Source organism: Populus euphratica, unplaced genomic scaffold, assembly GCF_000495115.2.
Source record: "Populus euphratica unplaced genomic scaffold, PopEup_1.0 scaffold19.1, whole genome shotgun sequence".
NCBI lineage: Eukaryota > Viridiplantae > Streptophyta > Magnoliopsida > Malpighiales > Salicaceae > Populus > Populus euphratica.
In genome coordinates this window covers 152,144-176,565 of record NW_011499853.1, presented here as the reverse complement: position 1 = coordinate 176,565, position 24,422 = coordinate 152,144, and the positions used below count along the sequence as shown (strand labels likewise).

General features: G+C 34.7%; 3 protein-coding genes across 3 annotated transcripts; 2 read left to right on the top strand and 1 right to left on the bottom strand.

Moving 5' to 3' along the window:
* Positions 1 to 48: 48 nt before the first annotated feature.
* LOC105122057 (phosphatidate phosphatase PAH1-like) lies at positions 49 to 6,811 on the top strand. Its single transcript, XM_011020962.1, has 11 exons — positions 49 to 183; positions 516 to 2,166; positions 2,284 to 2,870; positions 2,979 to 3,052; positions 3,708 to 3,792; positions 4,487 to 4,573; positions 4,962 to 5,034; positions 5,690 to 5,733; positions 5,838 to 5,966; positions 6,070 to 6,168; positions 6,330 to 6,811. The coding sequence occupies exons 2-11, from the start codon at positions 696 to 698 to the stop codon at positions 6,384 to 6,386; spliced, it is 2,706 nt and encodes a 901-aa protein (XP_011019264.1). The 5' UTR covers positions 49 to 183; positions 516 to 695; the 3' UTR covers positions 6,387 to 6,811.
* A 3,833-nt stretch (positions 6,812 to 10,644) lies between these two features.
* Positions 10,645 to 12,205, top strand: LOC105122056 (probable membrane-associated kinase regulator 4). The gene has a single exon (XM_011020961.1). It carries the CDS (start codon positions 10,796 to 10,798, stop codon positions 11,909 to 11,911), a length of 1,116 nt encoding a protein of 371 aa, XP_011019263.1. The 5' UTR covers positions 10,645 to 10,795; the 3' UTR covers positions 11,912 to 12,205.
* Positions 12,206 to 15,773: 3,568 nt separating this feature from the next.
* Positions 15,774 to 19,070, bottom strand: LOC105122054 (ankyrin repeat-containing protein At5g02620). Its single transcript, XM_011020960.1, has 4 exons — positions 18,800 to 19,070; positions 17,977 to 18,570; positions 17,469 to 17,878; positions 15,774 to 17,057 (listed from the first exon to the last, which is right to left on the bottom strand). Exons 2-4 carry the CDS (start codon positions 18,314 to 18,316, stop codon positions 16,191 to 16,193), a joined length of 1,617 nt encoding a protein of 538 aa, XP_011019262.1. The 5' UTR covers positions 18,317 to 18,570; positions 18,800 to 19,070; the 3' UTR covers positions 15,774 to 16,190.
* Between the last annotated feature and the right edge of the window lie 5,352 nt (positions 19,071 to 24,422).

The window sequence follows — 24,422 nt, the reverse complement described above, 5'->3', positions numbered from 1 at the left end:
ACAGAAAATTAGACCCCCCCCCCCCCCCCAAAAAAAAAAAAAACCTCACAAATTCATAAAATTAAATAAACTTCCCCGATCGAGGTGATAAATTTTTAAGTACTTATCATCAAATTGGCTCCGTTTTTTCTCGAGCTGTATGATCGATTGGTTGATTCTAAGGATTTTTTCCGGATTTTTTCTGTAAGTTGGATTCAAGAATTTTGTTTTGGCTTTCTTTCTAATTTTATTGCCTGCTGTAGTTTTAATTCTTTTTTCATTTCTTTTTCCCTTTTCGTGTTGATTTGTTTAGTTGGAGGGAGAGTAAGGTTTTATGTTCCGTTTGGCTGCGGAGAAATCGATCGAATTTGGAATCTTTTTAGTTATTCATGATTCTCTTCTTGTGACATTTGTTGACCGAATGCGAATTTCATTTCCCAATAGCTAAATGGAGAATTGGATTTTATTCTCCTTTTAAGGGGTTTTTTTTGGTCAGTTGATGCTTTATTTACTTGGAATTTATAAATTGAATGCAGGTTCTGCATAATAAAAGAAAACTTATCATTCCGTGCCTTGGCGGGAATAATATATATTCGATCTTGGTTGGAATCTTGAAGTGAAAAGAGAAGAAAGAAGATTAGGGAGTGATTTTAAGGAGGATTTATTGGAATATTGTGATTGTTGAGGTTATTGGTGGATTTGACCAGAATCACCAAATGAATGTTGTTGGGAAAGTGGGTAGTTTAATTTCGCAAGGTGTAAACTCGGTGGCAACCCCTTTTCATCCCTTCGGTGGGGCTGTTGATGTTATTGTGGTACAGCAGCAAGACGGGACATTTCTAAGTACCCCATGGTATGTTCGATTTGGGAAATTTCAGGGTGTTCTTAAGAGAGCTGAGAAGATTGTCCGCATAAACGTCAATGGTGTTGAAGCTAATTTTCACATGTATCTTGATAATTCTGGTGAAGCTTATTTCATAAAGGAGGTTGAGCCTGGTAAAGGAAGTGAGGCAAATGGGGTAATAAAGGATTCTGATAGCATGGCAATGTCGAATGAAGATATCAGTGTTGGTTTTAGTGATGTTGTTGATAATAACGTTGTTGGAATTTCTAGGCTTGAGCATAGTGTTTCCGATTGTAGGGTGATTCAGCTGCGAGAGGAAGATGATTCATTGGGTGCAGCACGACTTCAGAGGGCAGAATCTGATGGTGACCGGAGGTATTATGAACTTGAAGATGAGCAACCCTCTCTGGATGATTCAGTTGAGTTATCAGAGTATGGTTCTAACAGATACGATGGTTTAGATGGCGAGCATCCTGCAATTTCACAACGTTCACATTCAGAAGTGATCCTGGTGAGTGTGGATGGTCATGTTCTAACGGCCCCTGTATTGGAATCAGAACAAAATACCGAGAATGTGCAATTATGCACCCCTCAGTTCCATCTGGGCCGAGGTGATGACACTGAGGAGTTTAATTCAGGTGATGATTCATGGGCTGCTAATTACATCAATACGCTGAATGCATCTACATCAAATGTTGCATCTGATAATGCTTACAGTGCTGGTAATGGTGATAACATTTGCCAACCGGAGGTTTGTGAGGGTGATAACGAACATGCATGTCAAGATCAAGAAATTCAGGACATTTCTAGATCAGAAGGAGATCTTCTGGCACAAAGCGATTCAGATACATCTGTTAGGATAAATAGGGTAGATATTTTCAAAAGCTGCTCGGCGATACCAGAATGGGCCAAACAGGCTGGAATTGCTGATCTTGAGGAAATGGATTCTTCACTTGAGGTGCAAAAAGATTCACGTGAGGAGTCTCCTTGTAGTCCTCCAGCAGCTGATCAAACTACTGATGGGGATCTTGGTGAATTCACAGACAATGGCTGTAATGCTAATGGACTTCATGGGTCACCTACTTTGCTGGTTGAACTCGAAGCAACAGATAAAAATGCTTCGCGGACAGAACATTTAGGTGCTGACAGCACTTGTATTTCTGTTAGCATTGTTAACAGTTCAGATGAGAAGGGTGAAGAGTCTCATCACATATCCACAGTGTGTGTTGGGTCAAATAGCAGTTTGCATAGACCTGTTCCCAAGGATGAGTCAAGTAAAAGCGAGACTGTGGAACTGCAGAGAGCAATCTCCATTGAAGAGATGCAAACTTGTTCAAGCAAAGGTAAGGAGTTATTTGTTGTATTCTGGATCTCAAAGTCTGTAACTGTAGTTTGAGCTTGGTCTGTTTAGAGTGTGAAGCTTTTGTTTAAACTTTTGCTTTCATCATAATTTTTTGTAGGGTTTGAGATCTCCCTGTGTGGGAAGGAACTCCATGCAGGTATGGGCTTGGACGCTGCTGCTGAAGTGTTTGCAGCACATTTTGTATCTGCTGAGGAATTTAAAAATTCTGCAACGTCAATTATCAAGAATGAAAACTTAATAATCAGATATGGACAGAAGTACTTCATGTGGGAAAAGGCTGCTCCTGTTGTGCTTGGAATGGTAGCATTTGGTTTGGATCTACCTGCTGAGCCCAAGGATGCCATTCCTGTGGAACTGGATGAAACAGTTGCACAAAGGGATCATGTTGCTGTGATTAGTTCTGCATCATCTAGCCGCATATGGAGGCTTTGGCCTATTCCATTTAGAAGGGTCCAGATAAGCAGAGAATCATCAAGTGAAGAGTTATTTGTTGATTCTGAATCTGGAATGCAAAACACAAATGTTGAATCAACTTCAGCATCCCACGGTGGGTCTGTGTCTCCTCACAAGCAGGTTATAAGGACAAATATTCCAACTAGTGAGCAGATAGCATCATTGAATCTGAAAGATGGTCAAAATATGATAACTTTCAGTTTCTCGACTAGGGTTCTGGGTACACAACAGGTTGGTCCATATGTAGCATTATTTTTCAATATAAAAATTAATAAATGAGAGCAACTACCAATTCATGTTACTCATTTTCAGCTGCTAAGTCAAAATCATTTTTAACAGGTCGATTGTCATATCTACTTGTGGAAGTGGAATGCAAGAATTGTAATTTCAGATGTGGATGGAACAATTACCAAGTAAGGCTCCTGACAGCCCAGCTTGAATTACTTGGCTGAAATATTTGATACCGAATTGCATTGTGGACATCGTGATTGTGCATGTATCATTAAAGTTTACTGAATGGTGGAAACTTAATGGAATGAATTTGGGCATGATCTTTTGAATTGAAATATTGAATGTGTTTCACTTTGTGTTAGATCTTAATAAAATTACATTACTAACCCTCCTATCACTTTCTGAATGAAGTGCAATATGACATTTCCTTGTAATATGTCAACGTGATTTTGTTTTGCTACATGATCTGTCTCTCTCTGTGCGCCATATAAAGCTTAATGGAGAATATGTTTTATTATAACGATAATAAACCTACATCATGCTAACATATAGTTTATCTGCTAACAAGCCTTATTTTCATAGTCTAGCCTCAGTGTCTCAAGCTAAAGTGACATGGTTAAGGTAATAGCTTATTGAAAAATAAAAGGCAAAACGGAAAATTTCATTTCTTATGGGAATAAAAAGCTCATCCTCCATGATTAATTTTGTCACAGAGCATCCACAAGCATTCCTAGCAATGATACAGTACAAACCGATCAACTGTAAATTTGTACTTTAGGTTTTCTTCGGTTTATTGTAGATTTGATTGTGGGGTATTAACTTGATAATTCCTGCCAGGTCTGATGTTTTGGGTCAGTTCATGCCCTTGGTTGGAAAGGACTGGACACAATCTGGAGTAGCTAAACTTTTTTGTGCCATTAAGGTATCATTCTCCTTTCAATCTTTGCTAACCAGTGGTTGCTAATTTTTTTTGCAAAATGAATTTTCAATGCTCTGCCAATGTGTGAACAATATTTGAAAGTGAAGGAAATTTTGTCTAAGGGAAGTATGTTGTGTATTTAGTATATCATATACTTCTAATTTTGATACAAGAACTGTCTTGTTACATGTCATCACTTGTGTCAATAACAAAACTGATCATCAATCACAAACTACTAGGGCCAGCTTCATGGATCATTTATTTGGGCTAAAGTTTTTAACAAGAATAAAAAAGACGCATAACATCTGCTTACCGTGTTATGACCCTATTCCTTTAGTCCATCCTCCTTATGCTAGATTGAATTTCTATGCTGTTTGTTTATTTTGCAAGCAGACTTTCTAAATATCAAATTCTAAAGGGACGTATTTCATGCACAGGGCTTGCTACTTAAACCAGTAATAGTAAAGTGAAATGTAATTCATGCGAACAGCACATGCTACCCATTTAAGCTTTAGTAATTTAATCTGTTGATTATTCTGTTTCCTTGCACCTTTTTTTTAACAACAAATGTTATCGCTATGCATGGTGTTTGGATTTGCTCCATGTTTTAGATCATTGAATTGCATTGGGCATGTTATGAACAAATAGTGTTTTTTTAGTAAATGGACATTAAATATTTAATTATGCATTTATGCAGGAGAATGGATATCAGCTATTGTTTCTGAGTGCACGTGCAATTGTTCAGGCATATTTAACCAGAAGTTTTCTTTTCAACGTAAAGCAGGTATAAATATTGATTCCTTGTTTACTTATTTTAGCATTGGGTGTGGGAGGTTCTTTGGCTTTATTGATGACTAAGCTACTAATAGTCAGATCCAGAGGAATCAATGTGCTAGAATTTGTTGGCACTAAGATTGAGTTTCTAGCTTGCATCACATATCATGCAATATTTTGAGTTCTGATGAAGGGGCTCATTCCTGATCTTTTCTGAAACCAATATTCTTTCATGATTCATATCATATCATTGGCTGTCCTGTCTTGGTCACTGTCTTTTCCCTCTTGCGCAGTCTGTCTCTTCTGTTGCTTTATACTGGGTTCACAGAGGTTATAGCTATGATGCTGCTGGATTGCATTGCATTTTACTGATTAGTGGCCTTTTATTCTGCTTGCAGGATGGAAAAACCCTACCAAATGGACCTGTTGTTATTTCACCTGATGGATTGTTTCCCTCATTATACCGAGAAGGTAGGGTCTTCTTCAAAAACTATCAGTTCTATGGAATTGCTTTATCTTCCAATAAATTTTATGATACAGTTATTGATGATTCCATCTTCATAATGAGGAAATCATGGAATGTGCAGAATCTAAATGTTGAAATATGCATTTGTGTGTGGGGGTGTGCACATAATGGGTGTTAAAGTGCATGAATATTTGATTTTGCACTGCTATAACTGGACATCAATGACAACATTTCATATCCCATTCTTCCAAAGTGAGAGAAGAGCTACGATTAAAAAAAAGAGAACAGCAAGAATAAAAACGTGATTTGCTATTTCTGCAACTAATAAAGCAGTTCTGCACTTTCAGGTGTGGCGATATTGTACTTTTAGTTGTGTTACTTCAGAAACATGAATTTTATGAGCCTGGCCTCAGGGTGCCTCCACCATTTTGAGGCCATGCACCATCTGTTGGTCCATTCACAATTGCATTATTGACCCTTTGGTGGAAAAATCTTACTCCCTCCATCTCAGTTTGTTTCTTTGCTGTTTTAATTTGTATCCACGCTGCCAGCTTGATATAGTCTGCATCTTCTACGTACTTTATATTCCACATCTTTTTCCCATTTAAATGATACTCTGACTCATCTCTGATATATGTTCTTGCTTTGCATGGTTATCAGTAATAAGAAGAGCTCCTCATGAGTTCAAGATTGCGTGTTTAGAGGTAATTCTGAAAGAGCAAAACCACTATGGACGTGGAATCACTTTTAGTGAGCATTTGCATCTCATTCCAAACTAAAAATAAGCCCTGAATTTCATGTTTTGTAGGATATTAAAAGACTCTTTCCTACTGATTGCAACCCATTCTATGCGGGCTTCGGAAATAGAGATACCGATGAGCTTAGTTACCGAAAAATTGGGATCCCTAAGGGCAAAATATTTATTATAAACCCAAAGGTTTGGATTTTTGTTACTAATATTCCTTTTTGATGGCCTACCATGTAGGATTTACTTCTACTGCTTTCTTTTTTATTGCTAATAACTTCTCGTAAACTGACAGGGTGAGGTGGCCATTAGTCATCGCATCGATGTGAAATCCTACACATCTTTACACACGCTGGTCAATGATATGTTCCCCCCTACATCGTTAGCCGAGCAGGTAAGCATATACTTAAGCGAACTCACATTGTGCAGTATGAAAAGGGTGAAAGAAAAGAAATAAAAAGGGTCAAGACAGGACACAGGATGAATGTTCACATGCTCCAATACTGGTTTTACTCCACAATATGTTGAATGATCTCGACTCTCTTATATGTGCAGGAAGATTACAACTCATGGAATTTTTGGAAAGTGCCACTGCCAGATATTGAGATTTAGTTTATCTTACACAGAAATGGTTTCCTTGTACCAACAAGATGATAAGTGGATTGAAATGTCCACAAAAGTACAGATACGATGAAGATTCTTCCATTCGTCTCAATATATATATATTTTTTTTGCCAGAAGTGATGCTGTGTAACTGTGTTAAACTATTTCATTTCGCAGCCCTGGTGTACGATTTGTAAGCAATGCATCCTGTATTAGAAGTTAAAAGAGGTACTTTAAAAATTCCCATGTTAACAAAAGCTTCTGTGATTTTGGTGATAGCGTTTCCATTGTTGCTTCTACCTGTACATGCGGTCTGCCATTTCTTGGCTTTTGAGTTGCAATCGGAAAAGCTTCTGGCTTCTTACATTGCTTGTTCTCATTTGTACTCTAATTACAATTACATTGCAAAGAAAAAAAGGTCTTTTAGTCTGGTACTGTTACTGGATTTCCTTTTTTGTCGATTGGATTCTAGTATTTTTTGGGTTGATGGTATCTAATATTTGTATATTATTAAAAATTAAAGGTTTAACTTAGATTTTCAAATTTAACTAGATGCCGACAGTTTAAGAAAAAAAAAAACTGAAACCAAAAAAACATGTTTTTTTAGAATTCGCAAGAAAAAAGTCTAAAGATCAAGATTTGAATTTTTTTTTTTTAATTTGAGATGACTTTATTTTTAGACTTGTTTTAAAGTTAACGATTTATTGATTTCATGGGGGTGTTTTCAAGTATTTTCACGTTGAAAAAACAGTTGAGAATTTTTTTTTTTTTTTTAATCCAAGTAGTCAAAACCTGACTTTTTAAGCTCCTGAATTATTTGACGACACATTTTTTTTTTATCTATTTAAAAAGAAAAGGAAGGCTAGGCGGGCTTTGGCTTTGGAGACCCTTCCAAGCTTGGCCTGGCCTGAAGACGGCGCATTTTTATAGGAAAATTATATGGTGCTCCAAGAGTAAATATGTTTAGTTATTTTATAAACTCATATTTTGAAGAGAGAAAGAGAGATGATGAAATAGAAAATCAAATTGCAATCTCATGAAAAAATTATAAGAACCCTCTTTTTTATTTCTCTCTCATCCTTGTGTTTATCTTAATTGCTGTGAATCTCGTCAGTACTCAGTACCGTAATCTTATAGCAATGCTTGGATAAAGAAAGCTTGTATTTCCTCGGCAGATTCAAGTTTATTGAGAGTATATAGGCACTGAAATATCACTCGGGAAGTCTGTAGATCTTCTCCTCTTTTGATAATGAAATGCAGATACCATAACCCTAAGCAAATGTAATCACAACACTGAAATACCCAGATGATTATTTGCATTTCCGTCCTCTTACAGTGGAGTGGGCTATGTATTGTTAGTGGCTCTGTTGAAGAAACACTTGAGTTTTTGATTGGAAAAAAGATGACTCCATTAGAAACACTACTGGGTCCTTGCAAGTTGCAACTTCCTCTTTCTGTGTTGATGCGAGGGGAGGCGCAAGGGTCCTCAGATCAAACGAGGTGTCTGTCTGGCCTGGCATTGCAGCTAGCCTGGTCGTAATAAAGGATTCCGATGCCTCGCCCTCTCCAGTAATGGGATATTGACATTTGCTTCCATGAAGAAGATTGAGGTGGACGTGGACCGTGAGATTTATTGCTTTTTTTTTTTCATGGAACAATCATTGGAAGGAAGAAGCACTCATGAATTGAAACTTTCGACGGTACAAATAGCTAGGGGGTCTATAATTGAAAAGAAAAGAACTTTCAGCTAGCGGTACCGTTAAAATCCACTTGGAAAGGCAGCTTCCAAAAGGGACATCCCACTGGGCTTGCCTTGCCTTGAAACTTGTTTATCTCTGCCGTGTGGCATGATCTCCGGCTTCCTTTTACTAACTGCCCCCAGTGACTGACTAATCTTGCGCCAGTGTGCATGGACGCCGTACTATTCACACCCCACGGCCAGGTAGGTAAAAGTCCCGTTAGTGTGAAACGTGAAAAGGCAAAGAAAAGGTAAACTCGAGTGTGGTCGTCAGAGGATCATCACGTGATCTTATGTGCTATGGTGCATCACGACAGGTTTATCTCATGCAGGGAATTATTCCCCTGAGCATCATGTCCAATCCAACTAATCATAAATAGATTAAGGCGGCAGTTTGTGAATGCTAACTGCTAATGAGACCAGTTATTAAATTCATACAGCATTACCATTGAAAACTTCAATAATTTATAGATTTCACTTTTAAGTTATTTAATTGAATTTTTTTAATATAATAATAAAATCTTGATAATCATAAGTCTTATTATTTTTATTTATTTAATAAAAATTAAATATAAAATAATATGAATATATATAAGTTTTAAACTTCAAAGATTTTTATTTAAAAAAATGTGTTAGATAATAGTATAAATTATATTTTAAAATTTCATTCAATAATTTAAAATTGTGTAAAATATTTTTTATATGAAAAATATATTAAAACATATATTTAAGATTGTTACTCATAGTGCCACGGAGGGTTTGAGTGTTAGAAGAAAAGAAAGCGTAAAAATCATTAATCTGGATATGAACTTGATAAAAAGTAATGTAATTTCAATATATAAACAATGATGAAAGAACAAAAGGAGAGAAAATATAATTCAATCTTATCTTCATTAAACACATCGAGACATCTAAAAATCGAGGTAAAAAAGAGATCGAAAGAGGTCGCAAACCCCCGGGGGAGAGGGTGTGGAGGTAAGAAGGGAAGAAGACTAGAAGGAAAGACAAAGCCACTCGTTTATCCAAGCATCGGATGGATATTTTGCTTTCTTCAATGTCGTCATTGTTTGGACCTTCTGGTTGTTCCTAAGGAAGTCAAATGGCCCCATGTTCGAGTTCCAAAAATAGTAGCCATAAGCGAAGACTGAAAGGGAGATTTGTTGAAAAGCCTCTCCTTAGTTTGACCCAGTCAAACGAGGATCCATGGCCATAGATTATACTGCCCCATAACAGTTATCTTTGGAAATATAAAAATACTAAAATGTAGGTGCTAGTATAGTAGACCTCTGTGACTCTCTCTCTCTGTCTCCACTATTGAATTGTGAGTGCAAAAAACCAGGTTTTGAGATGTGCACTGGCCTTTTCAAATTTAAACTTTTGTTGCAGAGAAGCTTGTGGATGTTTCAGAGCTGTTCCACATTGTACAAGTATATTGCTACATTAAACTAACCAGTTTCTTTTGGCATCGTGTGTATTTCTTATTATTTCTTAAGGAACATCCATGTCTCATGTTTTCTGAGAGGAGAACTCAAATTCATTGGCTGTGAGATGCACACCGTAAAAACCACAAACCCCACCACCGTGTAGCGTCGGGGCTGGTGTGGATGAAGGACTCCTACGTTCATAATCCATCGAGGAGTCCTAAGTAGATTCACCTTCCTGATCAAAATCGCTTAACATAATGTGAAAGCAGTGAAGATTCCATCTGGGACCTGATCTGTTTGCCGGTTCTAGCTAGCACAGTACTATTGTTTCCTTCAACGCTTTTGAAACTTTCATGTTGCATGTCCTACTTGCATTGAAGCTTTCAACAAAACCAAGACCACTGTCACCATCTTCTCTTCTTGTAGTGACAGATTCTCACCTTCTGAAACAAAAACCTGTTGTAAATTCAAGGTATGTTTACGGCAGTGGATGATTCATGCATGGATGACTAGAAAGAACATGCATGAGGAGCTCCAGAAAGGCCATCCACTTAACTACAATCCACGCATTATTGAAATCTGATAAGGTGGTTCAACCTCCATGTAAGCTCACTAAATGTCAAAAGTTGGCCACTTCCAACAAAGAAAATGAATCCATGCTATTGTTCTAAAGTAAAAAAGAAGAGAAAATTAGCTGGCAAGCAAAGAAACAAGAAACACGGAAACATTACCCTCCTGCGTGTCCTTTATTAGCACCATAGTATAAACATGGAAAAAAATGCAATTGCCATGCTACAATATTGTGATTTTAATGTAGAATTTGAGTACAAAGGACCGGTAAAGTGTAATTTAATAGCACAAAAAAGGGTGTAATTTATAAGAGAACTTTATTTTTCTCGATAAAGAGCTACCATCTTTCACCCCCTTTCCCCTGAGAAAAAAAGAGAGTAACTTCATAGGATCCACATAAATCTTGATGCAGGAGTATCAATGCATATGGGTCAGTAGCTGACTGCTTACCAGGGGAAAACTCCATTTATTTTCTGCATTTTATTATTTGGAACTATTCGAGATAATAAAAAAGAAAAAAGAAAACGAAAAATCTGACAAATCCTTGCAATAAATTTTTATTTTCTAACTTGGCACCTTCTTCTCTTTAAAGGATGCTCTGCCCCCTTTCTTGCTCCATCAAGCTCACCTCCCCATAAGCATCTTTCCCTCAAAAACAACACAGACACAAAGAGTTCTTAGACAGTATGCTACATGAAATGGCTACAGACCAATCTGATGACTACATTGACATGGAGTTGAGCTCCTCTTCAAGCTTCATTTGTTACTCCATGAGCTCTCCATCACGAAGCAGAGAGTTCGAGTTCCAAATGTCTTCAGTTTCTCATGGTAGAGAAACCACAACATCCTCAGCTGATGAACTCTTCTACAAGGGAAAACTCCTCCCTCTCCACCTCCCTCCTCGCTTGCTAATGGTTCAAAAGCTCCTCCAAAACCCCACCACCACTACCTTAAACAATAAAACAGAAGAAGCCTTTGCTGAAAACTATGCCATTCCCTTCATTAATAGCTCCACTACACCTTCCACTAATACCAATACCCCATTGGAATCTTGCAATATCTCACCGGCAGAATCTCGCGTGATTAGCAGTGAACTAAACCCAGATGAATATTTCTTTGAATGGCCAACTGAAGCTAACAGTTTCCTTGGAGATCATCAAAAGAAGTCATGGACTAAGAAGCTAAAACAATCCTCACTTGGTCAAAAACTCAAAACTTCAAGAGCATACCTAAAGTCTTTGTTTGGTAAGTCTGGCTGCACAGATGAATCCTGCGCTGAAGCAGCATGCAATACAGAAGAAGAAGCTGTTTCAAAAGGCCAGGACTGTATGATCAATATGAAGGTACCAAAGAAGAATCCATATGGAAATATTGATAATGGCAGATACAAGATATCAAATGCCCTCAAGAGAAGCATTGAGAAAGAGATGGCTGAAGACCCTTTTCGTTGTCAAAGGAGGTCTTTCTCAGGGGCAATTCAATGGCATTCTACAACTAAGTCTTCTTTATCCTCATCCTCATCCTCATCTACGTCCATATCCTCATCTGGTTCTTCTTCTTCATCATCATCATCCTTTTCATTTAGTTCAAATGGGTTCTGTGACTTACAGTTGCTCAAGAGAAGTAGCAGTTCAAATTCAGAGTTCGAGAGTTCAATTGAGGGAGCGATTGCTCATTGTAAAAGGTCACAGCAGCTGTTTAGTTCAAGAAAGACTTCAAGTGAAGTTGGAGTCTGTTCATTGTCTGCGCCAGTAATTGCAGCTTCTGGGGATCATGAGAGGCCTAAACTATGCGGCGTATAACTGCGGAAGTCCTTGAAATTCACAATTAAAGGGGGGTCAGACAGAGAGACGCCATATCTCATTTCCTGTTGAACTTTTCAAAGTGGGTCTCGGTTATAGCAGTGTGATTTTCAGGTTGTTCAATGGTGTAGATCATCCACTAGACTATATTTTCTATTGGAAAGGCCAATAGGAACCCCCTCACTATTCTAGGCGTGCTTTCCAGTGTCAGTGTAGTTGCATAAATTATGAAGTTATTTCAGAGTGAGATGAATCCAAAATCGATCTGCAATATAAGCTTGAGGATTTTCTTTTTCTTCTTCACTATTTTTTTTTTTTTTAACTTTTGATTGAGCTGGCCTTGTGTAGGGTTGAGCTGAAGTAAGATGATTCACTAAGGACACTATTCCTAATGATGAATTGCTGTGGACCATTTGGAATTATCTACTAACGTTTGACAATGAGCCAAACCACCTTGAATTCTACTCAAATGAAGCCAATTTAGAGGTCATGTTCTCTTGATGATATCGGACAAGCAGACCTAAGAAACACAATTATCAGTCCTCCCAAAAGTGCCAGAAACCTTTTCCAAAAAAGTTACCTGTAAATCTTTTTCTAGTTCCGTGTTTTTTGAAAAATCTGAGCCTTTTGTCAATAACCTGATGCATGGTCCTTTCCCTTGACAACTAGATTCTTAATGAATGTTTGAGGGCATTGGCTATCAATATTACTCTCAACAGAACTGTGGAAGATATGATATGCCTCTGCATGAAAGTGAGGAGTACCATCTTTTTTATCGTTTCACTTTACTGAGGAAAAGTGGAAAGCCATCCGGAGTGAATTTCCTTGAGAAAGCATTCAGAAAATAAAATGAGTTTGATAGAGGCGATCCCCTGATAGAGGGACAGAGGGAGGGAAAGAGGATTTTGAATCATGCTTAAAAATAGAGTAATGGTCATTTTACCAACCAAATATTCTTCCCGGAAAATCTCAAGCATCGATCAAATTAGTAGATCCTATTCCTATAAATGAAACCGATAAATTCAACAGTCGAAATTTTACTCGGTAACATTAGCATCACCGAACACTAGTAGCCGGATACCTTGATCCTAGGAGACAAGAATAGATGACAGATTCATAGCACGCATGCCAACCCACTGCAATGTAGTGTGATCCACTGCAACTTGATACCAAGTAACAAAGTATGTTACAGCAATACCACTGATTGTCGACGCAGGATGTTCACTGTTTGCTACTAAGAACATACTTATGCGCTGGGAATGTAACGTACCCAAGTTGACGATAAATGGGCCATTCCAGAAGCAGAAAGCTTTTCATGCATTTTGTTGATCTATCCTGTGATTGCGACTAAACATGAATCCGTACGAGAATGCCAGCTTGATATTTGACTAGATTGAAGGGCAATATCCTGGTATTGAATCAACTAGCCGATAATGTTAGGCATTAAGAATACAGACAAGCATGTAACTAGAAACTTCTTCCCCCACCGATGGCAAGGGTGTCCAAGGGGTTCCGCGTGTCCTTGCAAAATCTATCATTTTTAAGGTACAAGCCAGCCAGAATACTGCTGCCTGACAAGTAATTCATCACATGTTTCAGTCATTCACGAACATGATTTCTCTGGCTTTGTCCTCTTCAATTGAATATGGGATTTATGGCACTTTACGCACTGCTTTTGTTTCAAGTTTTCTTTGCAATGCAGTCTGATGAAATTTTAAACAAATTTGTACGATTGTTTGGTGTTAATTTAGTGTCCCAGTTTCAGCATTGATCTCAACGATTTTCACAACAATTCAATAAAGATTCTTTCATGGTAAATTGTCACTGATGAAGTGTTTCAGTAAATAAGAAATGAAACACTGATGCAGTGTTTCAGCAACTAGTCACTGACATTTACAGAGGTTATAATTGAATTTCTTTTTTATCTTTTTTTGATCTTCATGCACATCTTTCTTGAAGAATTGAAACAATCTTTTGTGTAGGTACTCAGCAGTGAAGCCAGGAATAACCCAATAACCCATAATTAATCAATTTCAAGCATTCAAAGATACAAAATGCCTAATATACTGTGAAGGAATAAATGTGGCTTTGCTGGGACCAGTCATCGTTTCACCATCCGAATTCCGGATCTGTGACCGTCTATGAGCGGTATCCTGAGATATTTTACTTAGGCTAAGTTTTAAATATATTTATTATAAACTTTCATATTATTCTTTAAAACTCATAAAATCAAATAATACTGCATAATACTTTTACAATATAAAAATTTAAATTTTAAATAAAATAGTAGAATAGTGAAGCATTTAAAATATTTAAAAAATTAAAAAAAAATCTTATGAAAGTAAACTAAAAATACCAACAAATAAAATAGTAATAACTCTCAAGTTAACCTACTAACAAAAGTTAAGAATTTAAAAATAATATTTATTATAATATTAATAAATAGTGAGTTCAACCAAGAAACTAATATTTAATATATATCACAAATATTAAATTAAAATACACACACATTGACGTATGGTAACAAAATACATGTCAAATCACAAAAAAAAATCCTAAGGTTTTGATAATAAACAAAGTTTGTAACCAGGAAAATTATAGGAAAATTAGTCACTATATTATGCCAGGTGCATATAAACTAACCGCTCCTTATTGGTATGAAGTTTTTGAAAAGTATTGTGATATCCAGACATATAAAATATTCACATATAAATGTATATAAAAGCAAAAAAATAATATACTTAATATAATTAAATCAACAAAATATGATTATAAATTCAAGAAACTGCTGATTACTCAAATAAATAAATAAATATATTCAAGATTAACTAATTGTAATCATCATATAATTAATATATATAAATTATTTTACTAGTTAAAAATAAAAATAAAAAATAAAAATATGTAAAACTAGAGATTATTAAAGATTAGTAAAAGGAATATTAACAAAACCTAGAACGAATTCAGAAAACACTAGAAAAACAACCAGAAACAATTTCAACTCAGCACAACATAATTATAAAATCAAGTCCACCCTAAAAGCAGGCCCATGTGCTCATTTGTGTTGGATCCCTTTTTGGCATCTCTACGCCACTGCATTCCGACTATTAAGCAAAAGAAATGTTTTGGAAACTGTTCACAGAGAAGGATAGTACATGTGGAAAGAATCGGAAAGGGAACATAACTTGACCATCTGCAGAAAGTTTCTTCTCACAAATAAGTTTCAAAAATACTGAAATTGGTAGGTAATTTGTGGAAATTGTGTTAATTAGATATTAACTCCGTCTAGTCTCCAACTTTGTAGTAATGATTTTGCTTCCAAAGGAAATTCATAATTAAATTGGATTAGCAGACACATGAAAGATGTTCAAGAAAGTAATCAATACCCCATCTGGCTCAATACTGACTCGGTGAATTGTGCCCTAGCCTGTATGATGCTGCCAGATCATGGAAGGTTTCTGGTTTCAAAATGTTGCAGGAAGCCCTTGTGACAGATCAGGAATCGAGGACGGGTTGAAATTGTTTAGCATTCAACAGCAGAAAGTCAGTACATTTTTAGCATTGACTAGACTCCCTGCCAAGCAATCCTGGTAAATAAAAAAGAAGAGAAATAGTTTGTCCAAAGAATCATATTTACTCATCTAGGATTAAGATGGGATAACTTGGGGTTTGTTCCCTTACAGTTGCCTAAAAGGTTTGTTTTCCTTGTAGTTGCCTAAGAGTGAAATGCTAAATGACAAGGAATTATCAAATACGATTGCCAATTGCCAATAAGCCTCCAACAGTTTGAGCGTGGCATTGAGCTGGCTGATGATGCTCGAAGAGAGGGCATCCGATAAAAAAGGTGGAACTAAGGGATGATGCAGTAGCTAGTGTTAGCATTCTGAATAAGAAAGATTACAGAGTTTTTAGAGCCATACTAGCAAGTTTACCCAATTTCGTACCAACGAAGCTTCTATTATTCTATAGCAACCTCCGAAGCTCGATAAAGCATCAAAAGTTAGATTTTTTAATTGTGAGAAAGATAAAAATCTCAAGGGAAAATGTACTTATGGATAGAGGTCATTTATGAGAACAGAACCGAGTCGCCAACTAACTTCCTTCCTCTCAACTGAAAAAGTTACCACCCTCCTCCTCCTCCTCCTCTAAAATCTTCAGAAGATCTACCATCTCCATGCTTCACTAGTGAGCAAAAAGGCTGAAAAGATGTTACAAAGGAATATATACAAGGAGGAAAATGTTGTACGCATCTCTAAGACGTAAAATGGTGGACAAAGTCTCAAATTGCATAGAGTTTCTTGAAGTCATTTTCCAGAATCTCTGATTCTTCCATGAACGACATCGACTCTGATCGTGACCTACTTGTTAATGATCTCCGTAATTTGGAAGTCTCAATTCTCTGTACAATTACCCAATAACCCATCGTCCCAATTGTTGTTACCATGATTATTGTCCCTATGACTGTTACAGATAGTGCCAACCACTTCTCATCAGCTCCCACAACAACGTATGAGAGTGCAAGGAATGCAACTGAAATCAGCACACAAGCCAACCACATTAGCTTGTTGATCACGGACATTAGTTGTTTTTTTGCCTTTCTCTCTATAACAACGATAGAAGTTTGAACCACCACTACAGCCAATGATATAAAGAGAGCAATTGAATCAAATATGATGAAAATCATGAACTCGGGTTTGGGAGCAATTTTCGCTTCTCCAGCAGACTGTCCGGGAGCGAGGTTATCTGGGTTATCAGCGAACTGGCCAGGGAGCTGGAAGATAGCAGCGAACGCAACAGTGGCAATAAGGACAGCAACAACTGTGGTTGAGTTAATCGCATTGTTCAGGCCTTCAGTGTGCATTTTGTTGATCCTCTTGGCTATACCTTGAACGCGTTTTCGTGTTAGCCGTGTGGTCTCCAGCTGGTTGTGAACCCCGTGCTTTATGTCACTCACAGTTTGCTTTAGTTCTCGGTTGGCGGTTTTAGTTGTAGGCTTCATGGATTTGGCAGATAAGACTCCATGTTCTTCTAAGACAGAGGCAATTCCTCTGTGGCCATTTTTCTCAGCAATATCAAAGGCGGTTTCTCTGGATCTGTTGACAATTGTTTTGTCAATTCCCTTTTGGTCAAGTAGCTTCCTAACGATCTGCAAATAGCACCAACATAAATGTCAGAAACTTCCCAACTTTGTGAAAAGAAAAGGATTCTTTGGCAAATTTGGTAGATGACAGAGTGGCTTCTGCTCTAAATATTGATTTAGCAACATCACAAAAGGGCTGATTTACTTGTCTTGCAGACGGTGCTCACAATTTAGGTCAAGCATAGTAGTTCTTGAGCATAGACATGGGTACCAATAAGGAAAAAATTTGGTCTAAAGTTGATATATAGCTAAAATACATGGAACCAAAAGCAACTCATAAAATCACATGATAGATATAACATATAAATGGTTCTTGATTAACCTCTCCTCGTACAGACCATAAGTGAAAGTTCATATTTGGTAACAAAGATAACAGGGCAAAGAAAATCTAAAGAAGAGGAAAGTAACTTAGAATACCTGATCTCTACCCTTACGTACTGCAATATGCAAAGCAGAGTTGCCTTTATTATCAACCATGTTCATCAAAGAAGGATCTGACATGATCAGCTCCTCCACCAGCTCAACAGCCTGTCCCTTAACAGCCATATGGAGAGCTGTCTGGCCTTTCTTATCAATCTTAATCACGAGTCCAGGTTCTTTACTTAAAAGGGCTTTCAAAATCTCCAAATGTCCATTCCTTGCTGCCGAATGCAAGGCAGTTTTACCATTACTTTTTGCTATCAAAGCGAGGCTACTACATTTCTCTAACAAGAAATTCACTACTTCAACATGCCCTTGTGAGGCAGCGGAATGCAAAGCTGTAGTGTTTGATGAATCAAAGGTCAAAGAAAGTTCAGGATCGACCTCCATGAGAACTTTCACTATCTCTGCGCATTACAGTAACAGCACACAATCACACAACATGAACCCCAATCCAATTTATAAGTTCTTGCAAGGGATTTCAAGAATTGAAAACAGTACTTACCCAAATCACCTTGCTTGGCAGCTATGTGAAAAGCATCATACCCATTTCTTGCTTTTAGACTAGCCAAACTGGTGTCATAGTACTTAATCAGCTCCTTCACTATATCAACATGCGAATACTCTGAAGCAACATATAAAGCAGTTTCTCCTGATTGGTTCTGTTTCGACAACATCACAGTCAACTCTGCAGCTTCTCCAAGATTCTCAGCTATCATTTCCTTAACCAGCTTCAAATTCCCAGCTCTCACCACCGAATGAAACGGCGTGTCATCCCGTTTCCCTGTCAGCTGTTTTGTCATCTTCTTATGCCGGGAAATTTGCTGCCTCGCCGGAGGTTCCATTGCATAAAGAAATTTATCTGCCAAAAAACAAGAAACCACTTTCTTTCTTCCTTCTTCTAGTCTTTCAATTTGTGGATCAAGATTTCAATTTTTTAAGAAACAGGAAGATCTAGAGTCATGGTAATTAACATGGATAAAGAATCATATCATGTCTGATTGATGATCAGACAAGTGTTGCACGTAGGGCTGCTTAGCTACAAGGTTGGTTCGTTGATATTCCACACATCATATGCATACCATGTTCTTGAAATATTCTGCGCCAAATGTCAGCAGTGTTAAATTAGAGTCCACTTGAAATATATAATTTTTATACATTCAAACTCTTGTTTTCTTCAATAGTTATCACTATGAGCAATCAAGAAAGATAAATATAAAGTAAGAGATAAGGGCTGTGACTTTGTTGCCAGTTTCAAACTTTGCTAACTAAAAAGAAAGGAAAATTGAGCAATTGACATCGACTCAGAAAGTCCAAGAATAACTTACCGGAGCTTTGAAAAACAAAGGGGTTCTCTGACTGCTGTGTTCTACTAGAAACTGAAAATCCCAATTTAAAAAACGGATCCGAAAGATTCCTTGGCGATGATGATCGAACAGAAAACACAAAGCTATCTTCTTGGAGGTGATGATAGGGTTAAAGATTCAGAAACATGGAGAAAGGCAATTCTTAAATACAAAGGTGCAAGGGCTGATAGTTACTAATTGCCACTAAACTGTAGTTATTGACAAGATGGTGCTAGTGGGTGTGTGGACGTTTGGTGTGCAGGCTGTGCAAGCAACCATTGGTTAACACGCTGTTACATCATTTGTCTTCTCTCGTAAAATTTGTGTCTGGTGGTAGACGACGTTAGACCCCGCTTGTTTTGTTTAATATATATATATAGACAAAAACTAGTTAGCTAAAATATTTTACTATTAATTTCCAACCTTAATTTATTTGATAAAAAATATTTTATACTCTATAAAGTTTTGTAAAATACTTTAAACAAAATTATTAATTTATTATATTATTCAATCACCATCATAATTGTTATTAATATCATCATTTTATTATCATTATATTTTTCATATCATTACTCATCAAATAATTTCAAATTTATTCCAAGTGAGATTTTTAATTTGTAGTGCATTTTATTTAAAACAACCCTTAATTTGAGATTATTTTTAAATTATATTTAGCTTAAAAAACATCAAATACATCACCATATTATTATTATTATTATTAAAAATAATAATTTCATTAATAATATAAATCAAATACATATGATATATTATATTATTAAAGATTCTCTAGGACATTAAAATTGTGGTATATAATGCTTTTTATAATATATTTTTTAAAAATATATTAAAATAATTTTTTATTTTTCAGATTAGAACATGAAAATTATAAAAAAAAATATTAAAAAAAAGCAACTACAAATCAAAACAGGAGGAGTAAAACACCATCTTACCCAATAACTCATGTGGGAGACAAGTGACAAAAACGTGGGCCATGCATCCACCAGCACACGTGAGTCGCATGGCCTATGTAACATGTACCCTTACTCTTTTGTGTAAACTATGAACACTAAATCATTCATCATTAGATTTGATTTTTGGGGGGCCCAAAAGAGCAATCACACGCGCCCTTCTACTGCTCAAACACTCGGCGAAGGCAGACTGGACGTCTGAGAATATAATCATCATTTTTTTAAAAATAATTTTTATTTAAAAATATATTAAAATATTTTTATTTTTTATTTTTTATACTAACACATTAAAATAGTTTAAAAATATAAGGGCAAAGAAAGTAATGGCAGCATTGTTTTATCGTGGTTGTGGGCTTATGGCCACTGCCAAGAGTTGAGAGTTGGGTCAATGGATGAACACGGCCACACGGTACAGATAGAGCGGGGACCGTCCTGGGCGAGCTTTATTATTTTTAATTTTGTTTTTTTAAAAAAATATTTTTTACTTAAAATAATATTAAAATGATTTTTTTTATCGTGCGTGGATAATAAGGAAACCGCGTGCATGTATTTTGGAGGCTTCTTTCTATTGGCTTGTTAGTATTATTGCTATGATAATTATTTTCGATGGCTTTGACTTCCTCTTCATTAGACGTGTTGCGACGGAAACGATGATGGCGATGCTGCTGCACATGTCATTACCAGATGGATTGGGATAAATTAGTATTTTTATTTTTATTTTTATTTTTGTAAGGTATAAAAGCAAAATTTATTCAATTTGTATGTAGATAATTTTTGAATTTTTAATTTTAAAAACACGGTAAAATATTTAAAATATTTTTCATGAAAAAAACTGTATAGTTGTTATATAGAAGTTTTTTTTATCTTTTCTTCTTAGTTTTCTTATTATTGTCAAGTTATATATGAGAGGTAATTTATTTTTTTAATAAATATATAAAAAAAAAAGTTGGAGGAGTTTGTGCTTTTTTAGCAACATGAGTTTCTCTCTTGGCCAAACATGACCTTCCACTGTAGTGTTAGAAGCAATTCACCGAGATCTTTTTCTACAAATAAGTGTGTAGCAGCGAAGGACTGCTAGTGTGATTTTAGTGAATTTTTTTTATTTTTTTTTATTTCTCTCCTTTTTTTTCCTTGAAAAAATACTAAAGATTTTATTTAACTTTTGTATTCAATTTGGTTATCATCCTTTTCAATACCATTTGTTTTGTTTTTTATGCCTATTAAAGTTTATTTTTTATTCAATTTCATCTCCAAACATTTTATTTCATTAATTTTTTTATTTATTTTGATCTTTATTTTTTTGATTGTTTTTTTTTATTCCTCTCTTGATTTATTTATGTTTTTCAATTTTATCCCTAAATATTTTATTTTATTTTATTTTATTTTTGTATTCAATTTTGATCTTCATTCTTTTTATTGTTTTTTTTTTACTTCCTTTCTTGATTTATTTATATTTTTTTAATTTTGTCCCTCAATATTTTATTTGATTTAATCTTAGTATTTAAATTTTAACTTATTATTTTTATTGCTATTTTAGCCATTTTTTATTTATATTTTTTAATTTCATCCCTCAATATTTTATTTGATTTAATGTTTATATTCAATTTTGATTCTTAGTCTTTTGATTGATATTTTTTATTTTATTTATTTATTTTTCAATTTAATTGCTAATTATTTTATTTTATTTAAATTTTATATTAAATCTAATCCTCATTTTCCGATAAATATTTGTTTTTTTTTAATTTTTTATGGTTATAAATTTTCCTTCATTATTTTATACCATATTTGATCCAATATTCTGGATCAGAGGTTAGTTAAGTTAACTCGAATTGAATCATGTTTTTTTTTAAAAAAAAATTAAATTGATTTTTCTGTCCAATACCATCACCGTCATTAGGTTATTGAAACTTTGGTCTTGTAATTTTCAATGCTTTCCTTTCAATAGGGTTATCCCGGGTCACGAGTTAGTTAAGTTAACTCAAGTTTTTTTATGTTTTTTATTATTGATTTTGATCCTTTTTTTTTCTTAGTTTTTTTAATTAAATTTTTCATCTCAGTCTCATATTGAGTATTGCTAGTTAGTCGAGGTGAACTAGACTAACTTGGGCTTTTTTTTCCCAATATTTTTTCTTGAAAAACTATTTTTTTTTTGTTTATATCTTTCGGGATTTGGTTATTGAGCCTTGACCTTTATGATTTTTTCTACTTTCTTTTTCGTTGATTTATCAAGGTTTGCGAGTTAGTTAAGTTAACCTGAGTTAATTTGGATTTTATTTCAATATTTTTTTTATTGATATATCTTTGGTTTTTTTTGGAGGCTTTTTTTTTTAATTTTTTTTTATCACATTCTCATTTTATAGGTGAAAGGTTAGTTGAGTTAATTCAATTAATTTTTTTTTACATCTTTATTTTTTAAATTATTTTTTTTCAATTTTATTCATCAACATTAAGTTATTGAGCCTTGTGCTTTGTGGGTTTTTTTTCATTTTTCTTTATGTTGCAAGTTAGTCAAGTTCAATCGAATTTACTTGATTTTATTTTTCAATTTTTTATTGATTTATTTTTTTAAAAAAATATTTTTTTATTAATTTTTTATTGATTTATTTTTTTTTAAAAATATTTTTTTATCTTAATTTTATATCACATATAAAGGATTTGTTAACTTAATCTAAATAAACTCAGGTTATTATTCATTATCTGAACTTTTTTTTTTTACAATAAAATAAGTTTATCTCGACTTGTGGCATAACCGGGCCACTTATCTAGTTTTATTTTTTGTCCTTCATGATCTTTTCATCATGATTCATTTGTCACATATCAAGGTGTTTTCATGTTTTTTTAAACATGATATAATAATTTAATTATTTTTAAAAACAAAAAGGACCAGCATTCAACGCATCTACCTTTGATTTTGGCCACAGGAGTTGGTCCATTAAGCCTATAATCTTGGACTTCTTATAATGTTTTTGTTTTTTAATTTATCTAAATAAAATCAATGAAATTGTTTTCTTTTTTAAATTGTGCACCAATAAAATTATTTTTTAAAATTATTACTAGATAAAAAAAATTATTGCTAAGCTTTTTTAAAAGAAAAACATAATATTTTTTTAGTTTTTTTCCATGGAGTTATGGTATCTCATGACCTAAATGACATATTTTGTGGGCTAATTTGGGTTTTTTTTATTATCTTTTTAAAATTAATTTTTTTAAAAAAAAATTATTTGATAATGAGTTAGTTGAGAAACAACTTTTTTATTTTTTATATTTTTTTATTGGATAATCTCGTTCTTATGACTTATGTTACAAGTTTATTTGGATTTACCTCAGCCTTTTTTTAGGGTTTTTTTTATAAATTGAATGTTATTTTTTATTTTTGTCTTTATCATTTAGTTAGTTGGAATTGAACTTTCTAATTTGTTTAAATTTACTTTTTATGTAGTTAACATGGTCTTATGATCTAAGTTACGAGTTTATAGGTTAACTAATATTAACTTAAATTAATCTAATATATTAATGTTTTGATATTTTTTAAATATATCATTATCTTTATATTTAAAAAATATATTGTTTAATATATATAAAATTTTAAGTTTATGATTGATTGTTTTTCTTGTTTTAAAACATGCTAGTAACCATCTTTATAAAAAACAAATACGGTTGGAGAAAAAAAAAGATCCCAGCGTTTCTATCTAAATCATGTTGACTTTTCTATTTTATAATGATTCGGTAGTGGACTTGAATCAACTAACTTCAAATTTAAGATTTTTGTGCAAGGAGATGTTCACCTTTTTTTGGATACAATATTATTTTGGAAGGAATCTTTTCTTTGGTCAAAGTTGATTTCAACTTCATCAAATAAATGAAAAAAATGATAAAAATCGAATGAAATTATTCCATGGATAATTTTGAAAGAAATGGAAGTAATCAAATAAAAAATAAATAAAGTCAATGACTCAATGAAGAAAAGTCAGAAAGTTCATATTTATTTAAAAGGGGGGGGCAGAACCTTGGTGTCATAACAGCCAAGCTATCAACGATAAATTATGATAAACAATCAGATACTAGGTGAAGAGTGCTGCTATTAAGAGAATTCTGTGCTCTCTTTGTGGCTTGAATGGGACAGAAGAGAAGCAATTAAGCTCTTCTCGCATGGCTCTTTGAAAATGTGGATGGCTTAACAATCAATGTCTTCTATTGTTTGTCTGTTGGTTGGTTCTTTCCTCTTTTTCTTTTTTTCTATGACCATTGACTTGCACAACAAGGCCAAAAATTTAATGGGCGCCTTAAACTAAGATTCATGTCTTGATTTCGCCGAGGTTAGCGCTGAAGATTGACATGAACACTGCAGTGCGTTGAAGACACTTTTTGTTAATGACGCTTAGCTTAAGCCAATAAACCTTTGAGAAGAAGTTATAGCTTTCACCTGGAAGATTCCCCTGTAAATCACAAGTTCACATTGTTTTGGCCTTACAGGAAGCAAGATTTAGCACAGTTGTTACAGATTTGAAAGACGAAAAGGTAGCACTCGTAAGTTGTATACAAATTTGCTTCATTAGGCCATAAGAGACCAGAAGAAAGAAAAGCGAATCAGGCAGGAGTAGTGTGCCAAGCTCCTCCTCCCCCTCCTCCCCCTCCTC

Excerpts from the sequence above, each read along its gene's own strand:
- LOC105122057 (XM_011020962.1), top strand. The coding sequence starts at position 696 with ATGAATGTTGTTGGGAAAGTGGGTAGTTTAATTTCGCAAGGTGTAAAC. Across the intron at positions 5,035-5,689 it reads TCCCTCATTATACCGAGAAG|TAATAAGAAGAGCTCCTCAT; the intron begins GTAGGGTCTTCT and ends CATGGTTATCAG. Across the intron at positions 5,967-6,069 it reads TATTTATTATAAACCCAAAG|GGTGAGGTGGCCATTAGTCA; the intron begins GTTTGGATTTTT and ends GTAAACTGACAG.
- LOC105122056 (XM_011020961.1), top strand. The coding sequence starts at position 10,796 with ATGCTACATGAAATGGCTACAGACCAATCTGATGACTACATTGACATG.
- LOC105122054 (XM_011020960.1), bottom strand. The coding sequence starts at position 18,316 with ATGGAACCTCCGGCGAGGCAGCAAATTTCCCGGCATAAGAAGATGACA. Across the intron at positions 17,879-17,976 it reads TGCCAAGCAAGGTGATTTGG|AGATAGTGAAAGTTCTCATG; the intron begins GTAAGTACTGTT and ends TGTAATGCGCAG. Across the intron at positions 17,058-17,468 it reads TACGTAAGGGTAGAGATCAG|ATCGTTAGGAAGCTACTTGA; the intron begins GTATTCTAAGTT and ends TGCTATTTGCAG.